A 19110-nucleotide genomic window follows, 5' to 3' on the forward strand; every position below is an offset into this window, starting at 1 on the left:
TTTTACTTTGTTGATGAAAAAACAGATTAGAAACCTTTTGGAAATTTTTATAACTTTTGCTGAAAAATTTTTTTTAGATTTTAGTCTTTGATATTTCTTTTTCTTAATTGACAAGTTAGGTGAAGGACACTCTGGGTGGAGTGAAAGACGGGTTAAATATTGTTAAGAGTTATGAAAGGGTATTTACTTTGGTAAATTTATTTTTACTTTTTTTTTTCTTCTAGGTACTCAAGAGAAGGCAGTGAGACAAGGGATGATACAAGTTAGGGAAGCTTGTCCAACAGCTATTTGCTATCATGTAGTATATGGGCTGCCACCTTGAAAACCTAAGATTGCTTGGTTTGAATCCTGGTTTGCCATGGTTTTGGCTTTTTAAAAATATATACATTTATGTATATAAATCTTAATTCACAGAGAATGCTGACTGTGATGTTTACTTTTTTTGTCTCTTTTTTTTTTTTAGTATTCTCAGTTTGGGATGAGAAAATACAGTAAAGGTAAAAGTGTGCTAACCAGGGTTGAGATCAAGACAGTTTTTAAGTAGATAATGTGTTTATCTCTCACTTACATACATACAAGTTCAAATGTTTCCCTCCCAAAAGAAAGTTCAGGCACCTGCTGAGAGGTTCATTTTATGTTTGAATTGTATTTTCAACAGACTGTAGGAATTTTTTAAAAACCTACACAGTTCTCATTCTAATTGAAAATTTGTTAAATTTTCCTTGGGGAAGGGGTGAGGAATGGGGAACAAAGTAAAGAGAAGGGAGAAATAAGACAATTCTTCCCAAACCAGGATTTGAAATAACTTAGATTTTGTTTTTTTTTTTTAATTTTTTCTTGTTAGGCAATTGGAGTTAAGTGACTTGCCTAGGGTCACACAGCTAGTAAGTGTTCAGTGTTTAGTCTGAGGCCGGATTTGAACTCAGGTCGTCCGGACTTCAGGGCCAGTGCTCTATCCACTGCGCCACCTAGCTGCCCCAGTAACTTAGATTTTAAAGGTGGTAGTCCATGCACTACACTATGGCAAAGTGAAAATGGATAAACTTCCCTAATTTATATCACAATCTACTATTCCTGCTCCTTATTCCCTTTCCCTCACTAATCCCACCCTCCCCCAGTCAAAAACAAAAACAAAAGGTTTAACATGATTCTCTTAATTGTTTGATATGGGTATATCTTGTAAGATTGACATTGCAAATTCCTTGAAAGCAGGAACCATGATTCATGCTTCTTTAGGAAATCCCACTGTGTTTCGTAGATTTCTAGGTACATGGCTGGTGTTCAGATAAATACATATTGAATAGCACATATTCATTACAAAATATTTTAAAGAGTTATTCCATTTGATATCCTTATGAGAACCCTGGAGGAGGTGGTGTGAGTTCATTATTTCCCTTTTGTAAAAGATGAAACAAAGACTCAGACAAATGATTTATTCAGAGTTATATAACTGGCAAATAATAGAACTAGGATTCAACACCAGGTTTTCTGATTTTAATTCAGTTGAATATACCTTTTTTCATATTCATAGTATCCTCTATAAACTTGCTCATAAAAAGATACTAGACAGTAATAAAGGCCCCAAAATAATCAAAAAGTTTAAAATGATGAGAATAATTCATTCAACAAAAATATATTGAGAATCTACTGAATACAAAGCACTGTGCTAAGTATTGCAGCTCATGTAAAGATGAAAAAGGCATAGTTTCTGTTCTCAAGGATCTTATAATCAAATAGTGATAAATACATGAAATCAAATGACTTTAAAATAATGTACTGGTACCATAATAGGGATAAACGTGCTAAGAGGGTTCAGAGATGAGAGACATTACCCCTAGCTAAGCAGTACGGAGAGATCAGGGAAAGTTTCATGAAGGAAGGTGGCAGTTAATATGGCCCTTGATTAATGGGTATGATTCTTACAGGTCACTAAATTCAGATAGTAAGAGAGCACCTAGCTCCTCCTGATGAATTCAAGCCTCTTAGCTGAGGTAAATTATATCCTAGGGTACTTAAAAAACTGAAAGTTGTGATTGTCGTGCCACCATCAGTAGGGTTAGAAAGCTTATGGAAAAGAGATTGAAAAAGGGTAAAAGTGGTCTTGATTTTCAAAAAAGAGAAGTGATATAAACAATAGTACAGTTAGGTGAATTTAGAACTGATTAAATGTTCATTCTCAAGGAAGATTCTAGTAAGAGTGCATCAAGACTATTGGATAAAGGAGTAGAGGACATGACTATCAAATTGCAGATGACAGAAATCTGTGAGGAAGAACTAACACTGTATGACAGAATCAGGATTCAGAAAGATACAACAGTGTGCTGAAGCTAGTAAAATGAAATTAAATAGCAAGATATGTCAAAAATCTTACACTTGGGCTATAAAAATCAACTTCACAAATACAAGATGGAGAAGTATGGGTAGACAGTAGTTTATCTAAAAAAGATCTGGGGATGTTAGTGGGATACAAGCTTAACTTGGGTCAATAGTATGACAGGACAGTCAAGAAAGCTGATTGAGTCTTGGGCTTCATTAAGAGTAGCACAGCTTCTAGCAGTAACGAGAGGGGATAGATAGTCCCACTGTCCTGCCCAGACCACCTCTGCATTTTTATGTTTAGTTTGGCACACCATACATATTTTATGAAGCGCATTGATAAGATGGGAAAAAGTAACCAGGGATGGTAAATGGCCTTTAAGTCATACAAATACTAAAACAAATACATAAGAAAAGAAAAAGAAACATATCATAAATAAATATAAAATAAGAAAAGAAAAAAATATCATGTGCATAGCAGAACATAGGAGAGGATTCAGAATATATAGCAATAATGTTCTATTTCAAGAAAGCCTATATATTAAATACTGCGTGTTATGTTGATAGCTGTCCGTTTTTTCTTTGCTTCCTTTGCCTTCCTTTTTTTGTTCTCTGCTGTATATTTTTTACTTTTTCCCCCCTTCTCCTCCCTTCTACCCCCCCCAGGCTACAATTAAGCATGGATATATTTATATATTGATATATACATACACATATACATACATACAAATATACACACATACAAATATACATACTTTCCCTAAGAGATTCTACTCCTAATCTTTGTTTTTATGTTTGTGCGTATCTCTTTTTTCCTATTTCTCCTAATTCCTCAACTTTACTTCTACCCACTACCTTGCCCTCCTATTACTTAACCTACCCCACCCCACCCCCAGCGATCCCTTCCTTATTCTCCCATTCCCTTAAGTCTAAATACCCTTTTATACACCCCTTTGACCTATTGCTTTTCTTCTACCCACTACCTTGCCCTCCTATTACTTAATCTACCCCCCTCACAACAATCCTTCCCTTATCCTTCCCTTCCCATAAATCAAAACACCCTTTTGTATCTTGCCGATCATACCAATGATTATTATAGCCAACTAATTAGCCAGCAGTCCCAGTCCTCCAGTCTAGTGATAACTTCATTCCCTAAGCTACACATTCCCACTGAGCTTACACAGTGTCTATAGAGCAGTTCAGGAGTGAGCTGACGACCAGAATTTGGGGAGAAAAATGTATGCACACGCTTTTAAGTTTAATTTTTATTAACACTTTCTTAACTCTAAACAATCAAATAAGCCCTGATTTGTAGCGAATGCAGATATCCGGAGTGTAATAAGTGTGCTATCTGAAGTTCACACTAAAAATGTTCACAAGTAGCTTCAAGCCAGAGCTAACTCTAGCACACTTGAGTTAAGGTGACCATGATTGACTTACCTTCCTACTATCTTCAGATTGATTATACTATGACCTGTTAAATTAAGAAAACTTCATTTTTCTGAAAGATCAGAACACCATTTTTACGTAACTAAGTAAGCAGTTAGTCTGTTTAACCAATTAGTTAATGTCACCCGATGTAATACAATATGAAATGATCTTCTGTTCACCATACTATAAATTGAAGAGCAAGGTTAACAGCTAGTTGATGATGGTACCAAACAATATTTCTGTTAAAGAAAGCTTATGGGAATCATCTAAGGTGTCACATTAGCTGTTCTGAAAGGATTTATGAAGAGTAAGTAAGAAAAGACCATTTTCGTTTTGTATACTCTGATACTATTTTATATATTTATTTTCAGTGTACCAGAACCCATACGCTCAAGCTCCAGTAAGTCAGGAGGGGAAAACAGGAGTTTGCCTGCTGCTATCTTAAAAAACGACCCTGAGTTTTCATCCAGTTCAGCTGCCAAACAGTACTACTTGAGACAATCAAGATATCTTCCAGGTAAGTAAAGACTACACTAGATGACTTGGATAGTTTTTATGAAAGGCACATTCAAAAAAGAATTATCTGTGTGTGTATGTATTTATGCTAGAATTTTTGTATCCATTTTGTTTAAAAATTCTAATTTGGACTAATTGTGTGTGTGTGTGTGTATATATACTGAATTCCTCATCTCTCTATAGGACAAATTTTGAATCCTAGGCAATATTTGCCATGCCATTCAGCACATTTAGAATCATAGAATCATAGAAATTTAGATCTGAAATGAACCTTGAATATCATCCCCTCACTTTACAGATAAGACCTAGAGAGGTGAATTAATTTATCTAAGTTCACTCAGTTATCAGTTCTTCTGGGCCTCTTCCTCCATTAGTTGATGTATACCCAAGAACATTATGATATCCAAGGGATTAACACGAAAGACCAGTATGATGAAGAAAACTAAAACAAAGGAGAAAAGGTTTTGAGGCAAAAACAAGTAGGGGACCAACAGGTGAGCTTAAGGAAAGGGTTAACGTAGGGAAAGAAATGATTGCAAGTAACCATAGTCTGTTTGTCTTCAGTGGCCTAAAAATGCAACCACGATTGTTATCATGATAAAGGAACACAAGATTATATACTGTTAGGCCCCAAACTAAGCAGGAAAATTAAACACATTCCAAAGCCATATGTATAATTTTTATGTTATCTGTAAATGTGAATCATTCATTGCCTACTCCTTCCAGTTAACTGAACCTTAACTATGATTATGGTGAAAGAAAACTTTCCTAAAACAGTACTTTCTAAAACAATTATATTTGCTAAATTCCATATTTTATTTTAATTATTACAGATAAGTCACAATTTATGTTAGCTACAGATATAGATATTACCAAGTGTGCAATTAGCACTTTTCATATCTGGGAAAAGCGCAAAATCTGCCCACAAATCTACTTTGTAATTCATGATGTGAAGTAATACAAGAAGTAGAAAAACAAATTTAGTTCAATGGAGAGGGGAATTAATTACTATAGTAGTTTCTGCTCTGCTAAAGGAGAGCATTTGTGAAATTTTATGCTCTCTAAATTTTAGTTCCTTGGCTCTAAGCCCCAGTTGTCCCACCCTAATAATGGCTTTGATTTTGCCGTTTTAGTTTCAAAGTTGAGCCCTAATTTGAATAAGCATGCGCACATATAATCGACCCAGTGCAGAATTAAATAAATAAAAAATTTTCAAATTTAGGGCAAGAAAACTTGAAGCAATTACCATTGTATCAACTATGAATTTCAAGGATGGTCTATATTTATTTATTTATTTATTTTTTAAGGCAATTGGGGTTAAGTGACTTGCCCAGAGTCACACAGCTAGTAAGTTTCAAGTGTTTAGTCTGAGGCCGGATTTGAACTCAGGTCCTCCTGACTTCAGGGCTGGTGCTCTATCCACTGCGCCACCGAGCTGCCCCCATGGATGATCTTTTTGATGTGAAGATAATCCAATACTGGAGCTACAAAAACACCTGAAGCTCCACCATCAACATCCTTCCCTATTTTAGCTGTTCTTTGGTTACTGCTTTCATCAGACAATATTCTTTAGACATAATTCTGCCCTTTCATATGCCAGGTAGAAAATTTTTTGTCACGTGTCAGTAAATTTGCTTTAGTGGATATTTCTGTCATTTAATGGACTATTCACACATTGCCCCAATAGCTGGCCATAAAAATTGTTTTCCAGATCCTAGTATTCTTCATTAATGAAAAGTGACCATCACAATGAAACTGTTACACTATTATTTTTGATTGAGAATTGAGGCTAATCCCAAAGGCATTCTGAAAAAGTAGTAAATAATTAAAAATTTGAATATCAGTTTGTTTGGCCTTCACAGCAAAAGGTAGTTATCGAAAGCTAAATGTAAGCCCCAGTCAGTGACTCTATCTGCCATCTCTATGTCTTTTTCTCCCTTACTCTAGAGCCCTTGAAAACTCCGTATGAGGTTGTGGCTAGGCCCTTTTGAGCCCTAAGGGATTCTGGTGATGAGGATGGGGGAAGGCATTGGAGGGAGAGGGAAAGAAGGAGACATTTTCCTCTCATCTGTGGATCCTTTGACGCTTTACATATTTGCTTGCTTCAGAGAGGATAGCTGTTTTTTACAGTCTGTTCAAGCAGACATGACTCACAGAGAGTTACTTTATGGGGAGATAGGAATGGTTTATAATTGGTGAGATGCAGGAAAAGGTCAGAGGCCCATTGTGCTACAACTAATATACTAGACTTCTGATGATACTGTAATATTTTGAGTACTAGTATACCCTTCCATGATGTCAAAGAAATTTTAAATAAGTGATGATGTTATCATGTTGAATGCCAAGAATGAATTCAATCAAGTTCTAGAAATTAAATTTTTGGGATTAAGAGGAACTATTCAGCAATTTACTGACAAATGACCAGTGTCATAAGAAGTATGCGCATATACCATGCAACCAGCACCTAGAACCAAATCCAGTTTCTATAATTGCCCCCCTTGGAATGCTGTTTGTTTGGCTTTTTTCCCCTGAAAGTCACTAGTTTTTCTAAATTAGTTTTTTAGGGTCCCTTCAGCCTTTGGGTCCTCAGCTCTTGTTAGAGAAGGTAACCCTGCCTATGCCTAGAAATATTCCTCACAGTTTGGCTACTAAAATGTGAATGGAATTTGGAATTTTTACACTATTCTAAGGTTTCTGAATTCTAATAATGTTATTTTTTTCCTTTTCCAGACCGCAAAGTGAATGAAAATTAGTTATCTGTTATTATAAAGTAATCATTTCATAATAAAAAGTATTCTGCCATAAATTAAAAGGCTAAAAATTCAGGAGGTATGTGAAATGTAGATAAATCACATTTGAACTCTCTTAATTTGAAATATATGGTAATTCAGACAGAGCTGAGCTAAAGTTTACATTTGTTCTAATAATTGGAGGAAGGTGGATAGGAGAGAAAGGATGTACTAAGTAAATCAACAGGGTGATAAAATTTCAAGGAACGTACCCTCTATGGCAGAAAGGCTTATTAAAATGTGAGTCAAGATAGATGAATTGTAACTCTGGCCCTATTTACTAGCTAAATAACTTTGGGAAGTCACTAAACCTCTTTGGGCTTCAGTGTCCTCATCTGTAAATTGATGGGTTGGACTAAATGATCTCTGAGACACTTTCCAGCTCTAAAATTCTATGATTTTGTTTAACTGACTTTTTTTTCTTTGGAACTCATATATATCAATTAACATGCTAAGATTATGCTTTTCTATTTATTAAAGAAGTTCCCAGTGACCTCACTTTGCCAACAGCCTACTGAGTTACTGTGTTTACTTGAAAATAATACAATTTTATTACAGTTATACATTTTGAAAATATTTCATACTTTATATTTCAGTACATTTCACGTTGGTCTTTCCACTCAATTAGTCCAAATTAGTGAAGCTTCTGTGTAACATTAGGTAACCTTATTCTAGTAATTTGTTCATTCATGTTCAAAGGGAAAATGGATGATGCACCAATTATTATTGATACGTCCTATCAAAAGAGATATTATTATGTAGAGTATTGCTTTCTTCCCCAAAACTTAATTTTTGTAAAGAAAAAAATTTACCTTTGTTTAAAAAAATACTATTTTTAATTGCCTTGAGGCTACAGATATATATATATATTTACATATTTATATCCATATATCTTTAAAGTCTGATACAAGATTTTTCTTCTTTTATGTTATTGAAATTTTTGGCAGGGACTTACACTGTGCTCTAAAAGCTGTAGAAGGGTTTTAGGGCTCAGCTGAGGAAGACTTACCTCCTGCATCCTAAGTAATGTGATGAGATCCAAACTTAATTTTCTTTGGGAAAAAGAGAGGTAGAGAATTACCAAGGGTAATAGAAGAAATCCTGACCAAATTGTTACAAAGGTGAGGTTTGAATATAACATCTACAGAACATATTTGCAGTCAATTTTTGTGATTAACTTGTCCACAAATTAACTGGATTAACTTCCCTAGGACAGCGCACTCAAACTTGTTTGTATTAATTTTTGACCTTTGGAAGTAGCTCCCCATTTCCAAGAACCCCTGATTTTCTCCAAAGGTCCATTGAGGACAGCGGGTTTTACTGATGTCCTTGCAGTTCCGAAGCTTCCCTTCCTCCCTAGCTGGCTGGCTACCTGAGTCCTCGAGGTCCTGGAGTACATAGATGGCCAAAATCTGTCTACATTTTGAAAAGAAATGACTTTTCTGCTGGAAAGACCCAACAGTCTTACAAAACCATAGACATAGACATTAAATAAAGTGAGTTCTCTGTGAAACAAAGCAAACTGTTGTATGGCTTCTTTTCTCCTCTCTTAAACATTGTCCTTTCTCCTCAGTCTTCACTGCATTTTCAACCAGATCATTTTCCAAATTGTAATTTATTTCCCCAAATGTTATTCTACTTTTCTTCTTCTTTGTCTTCAACATGTTTTAAAGACTCAAAGTAGCATAGTTATTTTTTAAAAAATAAGGATATACTAAACTCTCATTACATATTATTAGCTAAATTTTACATTTCAATATAGCCGATCAATTCTGAAATAAGGAGGACATCTATCCTTATTCTTACCCTTTGTCCCCAGTTTCTTTCCTCCCTATTCTATTTCCTTCAAATCTTATTCCTTTTCTACTTCCTCTTCCTTTCCTTATTTTACCACATTAAAATGTAGTAAGTGTGACTTTTTAATCCTTAATCCTCTTTTCAGGGCAGCTAGGTGGCGCAGTGGATAGAGCACCAGCCCTGAAGTCAGGAGGACCTGAGCTCAAATCCAGCCTCAGACCAAACACTTGACACTTACTAGCTGTGTGACTCTGGGCAAGTCACTTAACCCCAATTGCCTAAAAAACAAAAAAACAAAAACAAAATCCTCTTTTCCTTTTCCGATCATTTATTTCAACAAAAAGGAAAAGAATGACCTGGATGGTCTATATTTTAACATGGTTAACATTCCCTTCTCCTTCCTCACTGACTTTTTTTTTTTTTAGTGCAGGAGGGTAATAGAAAATATCTAAGGAAAAGACAAGAGATGCCCATGCTTTTAGGGCTAATCCCATAAAAGAAGCTTTGGGAAATAATGGAAAATATTGGAAAGAACACTTGTGTTAGGAGTCAGGAACCTTAGTTTTAGACTGCTGTAGTTAGTTCTGGTACCACATTTTAGGAGAGACATAAAGAAGTTGCCCTGTCCAGAAGTGGTTGGCAATTAAAATTGTGAATCCTTCCTAGGATTGATTAAAAGAATTTTGGTGTTTGTTAGCCTAGAGAAGACTTAGAAGGAACATGAACTTTGTCTTCAGATAATTGAAAGGTTCTTTTGCAGAAGAAAGATTAGCCTTATTCTGTTTGGTCCCAGAAGGCCTGTTATGCAATGGAAAGCTTGCTAGGCTGAGTATTAAAGGACTAGAGCTTCAATCCTGCCTCTGCCACTTACTGCCTGTGTTACCTTGGCAACTCACTCCACTGCTCTTGTCTCTGTTTCTTTATCTATAATACGAGGGGTTTGAACTAGATGACCTCTAAGGTCTCTTCCGTATCTGAATCTATAACCTAACAGAAGTAGGACCAATCAGGAGCAGCTACAAGAATACAGATTTCAGCTCAGTGTGAAAAGGATGCCTTAGAAGGTAATGAGTTCATGACCCTTAGAGTATTCAACAGAGACTAGATTACTATTTTTCAGCCATACTATCATAGAGGGCATTCATGCTTCAGATAAAGAGATGGATTAGGTGAATTCTGAGGTTCCTTCTAATTGCCAGCTATGTGACCTTAGGTAAGTCACTTTTCTGAATCTTGATTTCCCTCATCTAAAAGATAAAAGTTGGGCTAAATGATTTAGGAGGACTCTTCATCCAATTCTTTTGATTTTATATCTGCGAATTCCCTAAAACCTATTGTGAGCGTACAATATTTCAAAGTCTAAATAAATACAGAGTAGGAATAGAAAAGGGTGCAACAAGTTACGTATATAAAAATAAAGAAGTAGAAATAAAAATCTCTAGAAAAGATATCTTAATTCAGTTCTGTGAAATTTCAATGGTGATAAAGCTTTGTGCTTGTTATACTATCCCAATATCCAGATAGTTATGGAAAATGCGCACATGAACTAGAAGAATCCTGGATATAGTGCCCTTGACGTACAAAAAGTGGCATTTTAGGTCACTGGAGAAGAGCTTGGGGATTCTGCTGAGGACAATAAGCACCATGGTTTATTCTCTCTGAATTTGGAAAGGAGACTGCAGTGTTACAAAGAAGATTGATGATAATCATTTTAAAAATTTTTTCCAACAGATCTTCTTTTACCTTAAAACCTCTATTCTATGTAGTATTTTTTTAAATTATAAGTGGTTTCTTTAGCTCATTTTAATTCAACTTTATAGAGTCAAAATATCACAATGACAATATCATTTAGAGTAACAATTCATGCACCCTTGGTTGACTTGCTTTTCTTTATAAAAATAGCAGGTGTACCTTTCATTCATTTAATCCATAAATTCATCACTGCAAAAGGTATTTATAACAGTGATGTTTTTTTGAATCTTAAAAGCTATAAATACTTATTATAAAGTTTTTCTAATTCTCTATCTAACAGAAAATTAGTTATGCCTGACCAGTGTCTGGCTGGTGGGGTAGAGCACTAGACCTAGAGTCAGAAAGACCTGAGTGCAAATTCAGTCTCAGGATACTTACTAGCTGTTAGACCTGGGCAGGTCACTTTTCCTCTGTTTGCCTCCATTTCTTTAGATGTAAAATGGGGATTATAATAGTACTTCCCTTTAAGGCTTGCTGTGAGAATCAAATGAGATAATATTTGTAAAAAGTGCTTAGCACACTGCCTGGCACATAATAGGTGCTATGTAAATGCTTATTTCCTTTCCTCTTGATAAATTAGCGGATGCCATTGTGTTAAATAAGATAAGATTCTGATACTATTATTTTAAATTATCATTATTTACAAAGAAGACTGTATTCAGGCACTGGTCATGCTAAGAAACCAGGGCTCTACTAAGGGACGACAAGGAAGCACAACCCTACTTTGCTATAAAGGTAGCCCAACAACTCATGTTTTCCATTCAAGAATAGCTTTTCTGAAGGGTGAAACTCAATGAAAATCCCCTGTAGGTTCTTCCACATTCTGGTGATCCCTACATCAGAAATGCCAGTAATGTTGCTATCTCCCAATCTACCTGAGAATGAGTTTTTCTCCTTGAGCTGGAGTGGAAATTTCTTGAGAGCAGGAATCATTTCACTTACATTTTTTGTTCAGTGCCTTGCACGTAATAGGTCGTTAATAAATTTTTGTTGTTGGATTTGGAATGCTACCTATGTGTCTGCAAGGCACCTATAGACACACAAAGAAATCAGGAGCACTATTTCAATTCTGCAAATAAAAAACTCATCATATGGGGATTTTCATTTTACAAACCATGGTTCTCTTGTATAATTTAACTTTATCATAGGGAAGGACAACAGATATCCCTTTCTCTTCTAAGACTAGTTTATAGAAAACGATGCTCAGCTTTTAAGATTTTGATTGGGATCTCAGTTTCTTCAGTCCTTCAGTCTGAGTTCCAGAAAGTTAAAGTAATCATTTCACTGTAATACAACACTATTATAATACATGAATGAAATAAAATCAACATGCTTGTAGGTTTTGAATTTTAAAAAGGAGAGGTCTGGACTACTTATGAGTTCTAGCTATAACTCTAACAATGTTCTACCTATGTGTTAAGATATGATACCTAACTTCTTTCTGTCTCACACACAGAATCACATACACAGAATCTAAGAGTTGGAAGGGACCTCAAAGGCAATGTAGTAGAATCTGTTCCTGACCAAGAATCTTCTCTACAGTATACCTGACACGTGGTCATCCTGCTTGAAGATCTTCAGCAAGGGGGTACCCCATATCCATTCCACTTTTGGATAGCTCTGGTCATTAGAAAGTTTGTCCTTACATGAAACCTAACTCTGCCTCTCTGAGCAAGCAAAACAAGTCGAACCCATTTCCATGTGACAGTCCTTAAAAATAGTTGTCATATATCTGTCCTTCATTCTCTGCCCCAATTCTTCAGTCTAACAGTACCATTTCTTTTCAACTGTCCTCATATGGCATAGTACCTAGGGTCCAGTGTCCATCCTGATTGCCCTCCTTTGGATACACTGTAGTTTGTCAGTGCCCTTTCTAAACTGTGGTACCTAGAACTAACTAGAATACTCCAGATGTGGTCTAACTGTAGTACAATACAAAGGAACGACTACCTCCTCATTTTGGACACAATACTTCTTAATGCAGCCTAAGAGAGTAATAGCTTTTTTTGTCTACCATATCTCAACTTTGACATATATAATAACAACAACAAGAAGCATGTACATAGTGCTTTAAGGTTTGTAAAGTTTGTAAAGTGTAATCATTTTACATAAATTATTTCATTTAATACAACAACCATAGGAGGTAGGTGCCAACCATAGGAGGTATTCCAGTTTTGTGGATGGGCAAACTAAGGCTACAAGTAAGTCACTAACAATGTCACACACTTCATAAGTGGGAAGAAGGTTTCATCTTCCAGTCTTCCTAACGTTAAAGGCCAACATTCTATCTACAATGCCACTTTCAATCCACTGAAACCCCTAGAGTCTAGGGCTTAGACGAGGGCTGGGGAATGCGGCCTCAAGGCCACATGTGGCCATCTAGGTCCTCAAGGTCAAACCTTTGACTGAATCCAGACTTCACAGAATAAATCCCCTTAATAAAAGGATTTGTTCTGTGTCAGTCAGGAGGCCACATGTGGCCTCAAGGCCTCAGGTTCCCCACCCCTGGCCTACACAAACTGCCATCTAGTCATGCCTCTCCCATCTTATACTTGTGAAATAGACCTCTTGAACTTGTATAAAATTCAACATTTTTCCCTATTACATTTAATCTTATCAACACATTTATTAGGGACCTACTATGTGTCAGGTGCTATGCTCAGTTCTGGGGATGCAAATACAAGAGTGAGACAATTTACATTCTACTAGAGGCATATAGCATGTTTACATATAATTTCAACTATACCACAGGATATATACAAAATAAATACATAGTGATTTAGGTAGGGGCACTAACAACTAGGGAAATCAAGGAAAACCTCTAAAAGTTGGCATTTGAACTGAGCCTTGAAGGGAGCTAGAAGTTGTAAGATGTGGAGGTAAGGAGGAAGAGTTTTCAAGGCATGGGAAACAACCTGTGCAAAGATTTGGAGGTGGGAAAAGGAATGCTATGTTAGATTTGGCCCAACATTCTAGGCTTTCAAGATCTTCTAGATCCTGACTCACAGAATAGGTTAATTAACCCTCCTATGTTTATGTTATCTAGAAATTCAATATCCATACCATCTATGCCTTTGGTAAAAATGTTAAATAGCACAGGGAAAAGTAATTACCCCTGGGTCACTCTATTAAAGACTGTCTTCCAAACTGACATTGAATTATTAGTGAGCCTGGCGATTCAATTGCTTTGCCTCTACCTAACTAAACTTTTGTCTAGTCCACTTCTCCATCTTATCAACAAGAGTTGCAGGAAGTACTTTATTGAGTGTTTTGCTAAAATCTAGGTACTGTAGAGGCAGCTAGGAACACTTACTAGTTGTGTGACCCTGGGCAAGTCACTTGACCCCATTGCCTAGCCAAAAAGAAAATCTAGGTACTGTAAACCTGAACTATAGCATTCCCAACCCACTATTTTAAACTGTCAAAAAGAAAATATTAGTCTGGGATGTCTTTAGTGTAGCCAGACTAACTCTTTGTGATCATTACTTCCATTTATCTCTCTAATAATAATTTTACAATTTTGTCAGGAATTGACATCACACTCATTGACTTACATTTCTTTCTCTATTTTTATTGGGACAGCTTTCCTTTCAAGTGGCTCTTCTATGCTCCACTATTTTTCTTTTTTAAAATTCTGATACTTTTTTGTTACATCCCATTCGTTTCCAAATATATCCTATTCTCCTCCACTCATGGAGCTATCACTTGCAACAAAGGTTTCCCCCAAAAAGAGTAAAAGAAAACAGTTCAATAAAATCCACAAACATGTTAACAATGACTGACAATACGTACAGTATTTCACTCCCAAAGGGCCCCACATCTACAAGGAAGAGAAAGAAATACATCCCAAACATTTCTTCAGGGTTAAGTTCGAGCATTACAATTATACAGCAGTTTCATTCAGAGACCATTGACAGTGATTCAGCAATAATATTTGATGTAATTCATTTCAATTCAAGCATTTATTAAGTACCTGCTGTGTGCCCAGCAAGATACTAGGTGCTGGGGATACAAAGACAAAAATCAAACCGCCCTTACCCTCCAGGAGCTGGAATACTGCTGAGGAGAAATCACATGCACACCAATAAGTGAACATAAAAAGTACACAAAGGAAATACAGTGTAATTCTAGCAGGGAAGAGCATGAACAGCTAGGGGACCACTGAGTTTGACTGCAAAGTAGGATGCATGAAGAGGAAGTAATGTGACTGGCAACTAGTTTGTTAGCTATTCCTTTTAGCTTTGTGTCATCTGCAGATTTGATGAGCATGTCATCTATACCTTTATCTGAGGTTTTGATAAAAATATTAACACAGGGTCAGGTTCTCTGGGTTATTTCACTGAAGACCTCCTGCCAAGTTGGTATTGTACTATTAACAACTATTCTTTGAATCTGGCCATCCAGCCAGTTATGAATCCATCTGACCGAATTATTATCTAATGCAGTGGTTTCAAACTCAAATTGAAATGGATCCCTTGTGAGCTATATATTGGCTTAGAAAACCATAAATTAATATTTTCTATGTTGTATTCTTATTTATCTTGTTAAATATTTCTCAATTACCTTTTAATCTGATTCCACTGCATTGGGGAGTGTTGTGGGCACTGACCCACATGTTTTGATGCCTCTGATCTAATCCTTATCTCCATAAAAATAGTTTCATCAAAAGCTTTGCTAAAATCCAGGCACATTATATCCACAAATATTCTATTCACATACTAGTGTAGTAATTCTGTAAAAAAAAAACGAAGTTAGTTTAACATGACTTGATGAAGCTATGATGGCTCTTTGTAATCACTGCTTCCCTTTCTAGATGTTCACCAACCATCTCTTTAATGATCCATTCTAGAATTTCCCCAGGAATTAGAGTTGAACTATTGTACCAATAGCTTGCAAACTCTATTCTCTTCCTTTTCTTGACAGTTGAGACAACATCCTGATCATCATCCCATCCACCCTCCCCATCTATCTCTTTAGAAAGTTCCCTCAATCATTGTCATAATTATTTATTATTTTGTCTTCAGAATTTCATCATTCAGAGCTTCCTTCCTTGGAAGGAAGGCTAACTTCTTTGGAAGAATTTGGGTTTGTTAAGTTCCTACCAATTACTTCTCTGAACCCTTTGAAACTTGCCTTCCTAAAATATAGGATATGTGTCATGCTTTCCTTTACTCTATCATGAACTCCTCTAAAACTTCTCCCCCAAGATTCTCATCATTTCTACTTTGTCAATCAGTTCCTCCTTGTTAGTGTAAATCAGGCATAGAATTACAATTCCCTCATTGAAATTGAAGGATAAAATTGAAAGGATTATTGAAGGATAAAGTTTTCATTAAGAAAAAAAAAAACAAGAAATAGTTAGCTGTCCTTCTTTGGACAGAGACTTCTAGTTAATGTTAGACAATTAAAGTCCTCTATCACTATTTTATCATGCCTCCATGCGAGGCTTTTTTCTCCTCATTTCATCTTTTTACTCTTTCCGTCCAGGTGGTCTGTAGTCCAGTGAGAATGTTTACTTTTGTTTCTGCCTCCATTATCTTGATCAGATGCTCCCCACCATTCTGGTTTCTGGATTTCTTCATGAATGTGCCTGTTTAATATACAATGCTACTTGCTCCCTTCTCCTATCCTGTTTCCTTTGAATAAATTAAACCTTTCCAAAGTCATGGATCCCATCTCAACAAGCCTCCATAAAACTTCTGAGGTAAAATTTTCCTTGTTGCATTAAGGTTACTAGTTCATTTTGTTTACTCATTCTTTGTGCATTTGTTTATAAGTATTGGAAAGCATAGGTTTCATTGCTAGTTGCCTTCTTAAATTTTGTCTCCTGAAAACCTCTGAATGTTTCTCCTGCTATCCTTCTACTTATATTGGAGCTACAGTGTAACTGATGTAGGTAACTAATATAGCTAGGCAAGTTTCTCTCTTTTTCCTTCCTTTTCAATTTACAGCCCTTTTCATTGTGTTTGCATGACTCCAGTCAAATATATTGTTATCTCGAGGTTGGAACCAAATTGTAGAGAGCTTTAAATACTCTCTGCTAAAAGCTGGAGGGGAATTGACATAATCAGACAAGTGCCTTGGAAAGATTATTTTTGCAGCTACATGGATAGATTGGAGAGCCATGAAGCCAAAGACAATGGGATAAATTAGAAAGCTCTTACTACATTGGCTTGTAGGTGATGAGGATCTAAATTAGAGTAGTAACCTGGGGCCAGAGAAAAGTGGACAGATGCAAGAGATATTATGGATATAGAATTAATAAGTGATTGGATATGGAGGAGGGGTGAGGGAGATAAAAGAGTCAAAGATGACCCCAAAGTATGAATCTTTGTGAGTAGGATGGCAGTACCTCCACTAGAAAAAAGTTTATAAGAGGGTCAGGTATATAAGAAAGGATAATTAGCTCTATTTTAGAGATGTTGAGTTTGAGATTCCTGTGGAACATCCAGGAAGAAATGTCCAGTAGACAATTGATAATGTGAAACTAAAGGTCAGAAGAGAGGATAAGAAAGAGCAGATCTATAGATAAATGTAAGCATTACCTAAATAAAGATGTTTTGGGAACTAACAAGATCACCAAAGGAGAGAGCATAAAGAAGAGAAGAAAGCACTGAACAGAGACTTAGGACAGACTGATGATACTCCAGCAAAGGAAACAGAGAAGAAACTGTCAAAACAATAGAACCACTATAGAGAGAACTATCATGAAAACGAAGATGAAAGAGGTGGTCGGTAGCAGAGAACTCAGAAGTCCATCAGATGTCAGTTACTTGACTGAAACAAAAGTGGCCGAAGGCTTATAGTCTACTCAGTGGCCTTATGCCTATACATTATCATCATTTATTTTCTTTATGAAGATAGCTGAATGGCACTAGAAATGGCAAACACTGAACATAATTTTTTCAAAGTGAAATTGACAATATCTCAACAGACAAGAAATGACTGATTATCAATGTGTGAGTCAGACCTGCATTTTACTTATTAGAGCAAAGGTAAAAATTAACATCAAATTAGAATAAAGGAAAAATGAGAAGATAATACTATATGTAGTTACAATAAATCCAGTCTGACCTATTTAGATGATTTTTGGATGCCAAGAAATGGGAAACAGATAAAAGAAAAGACATTGGCATCTACTAATATATTCAATATCCACAGAATTTTAACCAATGTAAAGAAATTACTATAACAAGAAAGTCAGAAGAGTCAATGAAGGACTCCAGGCAGCAAACATTTTATACTTTTTGATGAGAGGAGAGACATGGCAGCCAAAAACTACACCAGCTTAGATTATAAACTGAAATTTTAAAATGTTACAGAGGAAGATGGTTCAACATTATTAATTCACAAAACAACAAAGGGCAATGGAGGGGAAAACATCTGCAAAAAGCTAGGCATGAAGTCAAACTAAGGCAGGTCATCACAAGAATATTTATAGATGAACCTAAAAGGAACATGACAAACAGACACAAAATAGATCATCTTGTTCATGGTTTTCATCATTGATAACAGTAGAACAATCGTATTTGGTCTCCCTAAAGATGAAATAAAAGAATTAGAAGGATCATGTAAAATAAAGAAGGTATCTGGAAGTGACCTAATTTTGAAACCACTGAGATAAAATTTTAAGATGTCTGTAAGAAGGAAAGATCTAGAATAATTAGAAAAGTCATGGATATTTAATGCAGAGGACATTAGTAACTATAAGTCTATATATCTACTCACCCATATCTAAAAAAATATGAGAACAATCTTCATACATACTTAGATTATCCTTTTAAGATAGATGAAAAGCTAACTAAGTGACTTTTGCAAACAATTTTTGTACATTAAAACCCTATTGTAGTCACAGGTGATGGATTTAGAGATTACAAGATCTCATTTGTTTGTTATTGTAAAAAATTGGGGTTACAAGATCCCATTTGTTTGTTATTGTAAAAAATTTGAACTGGTAGAATAAAACACAGTCTTAAAGTCTCCCCAACAAAGGGTTTCCCATGCATATGTTAAGATCATAAATAGTTCCTTGGTCATTGTAACTAAGGAAATGACTTTGTTCTCCTGTCCTCTGATTATTAATATGAAAAAGGTTTATAATAGCAACATATGCTCTTTGAAAAAGTGCTCACCACTTTCATGAAAGATATCCTTGAAGAATCCAAATAAATGTAAGAGAGATTTGTGCAATGATATTGTGCTGATAGTAGCAAGCCCCAGAAAATTACAGAGCTTTAAACAAATTATGGCTTGTTAGTATAATAGAATATTAAGGTTCTATTGACAGTAATATATAAGGACTTGTATGAAGTGATACAAAGCAAGATAAACCAGAACTGCATGTAAATTGACTATAACTATACAAAAGAAAGAAAAGAGAGCCAGAATTAGTGGAACAGACTTAAAAAGACGAGGAGATAGAGTAAAAGCATTTTCTTTGCTCACTGATTGTTCATTAATTTTGTTCTTCCTAGTTTTTAATGCTGTGGCAGTTTTTGACATTTTTTTC

General features: G+C 35.6%; 1 protein-coding gene across 4 annotated transcripts in view; it reads left to right on the forward strand.

The window, feature by feature from the left end:
• Positions 1 to 19110, forward strand: part of MAK (male germ cell associated kinase) — a 78185-nt gene that overhangs the window by 45579 nt on the left and 13496 nt on the right. For all 4 annotated transcript variants that reach the window (XM_027835346.1, XM_027835287.1, XM_027835493.1 and 1 more), the window contains exon 11: positions 4119 to 4264. In XM_027835346.1, the coding sequence (XP_027691147.1) occupies positions 4119 to 4264 (146 nt within the window). The remainder of the gene's footprint in view (positions 1 to 4118; positions 4265 to 19110) is intronic.

The sequence above is a fragment of the Vombatus ursinus genome, unplaced genomic scaffold (genome assembly GCF_900497805.2).
Source record: "Vombatus ursinus unplaced genomic scaffold, bare-nosed wombat genome assembly UNPS02000577.1, whole genome shotgun sequence".
Lineage (NCBI taxonomy): Eukaryota > Metazoa > Chordata > Mammalia > Diprotodontia > Vombatidae > Vombatus > Vombatus ursinus.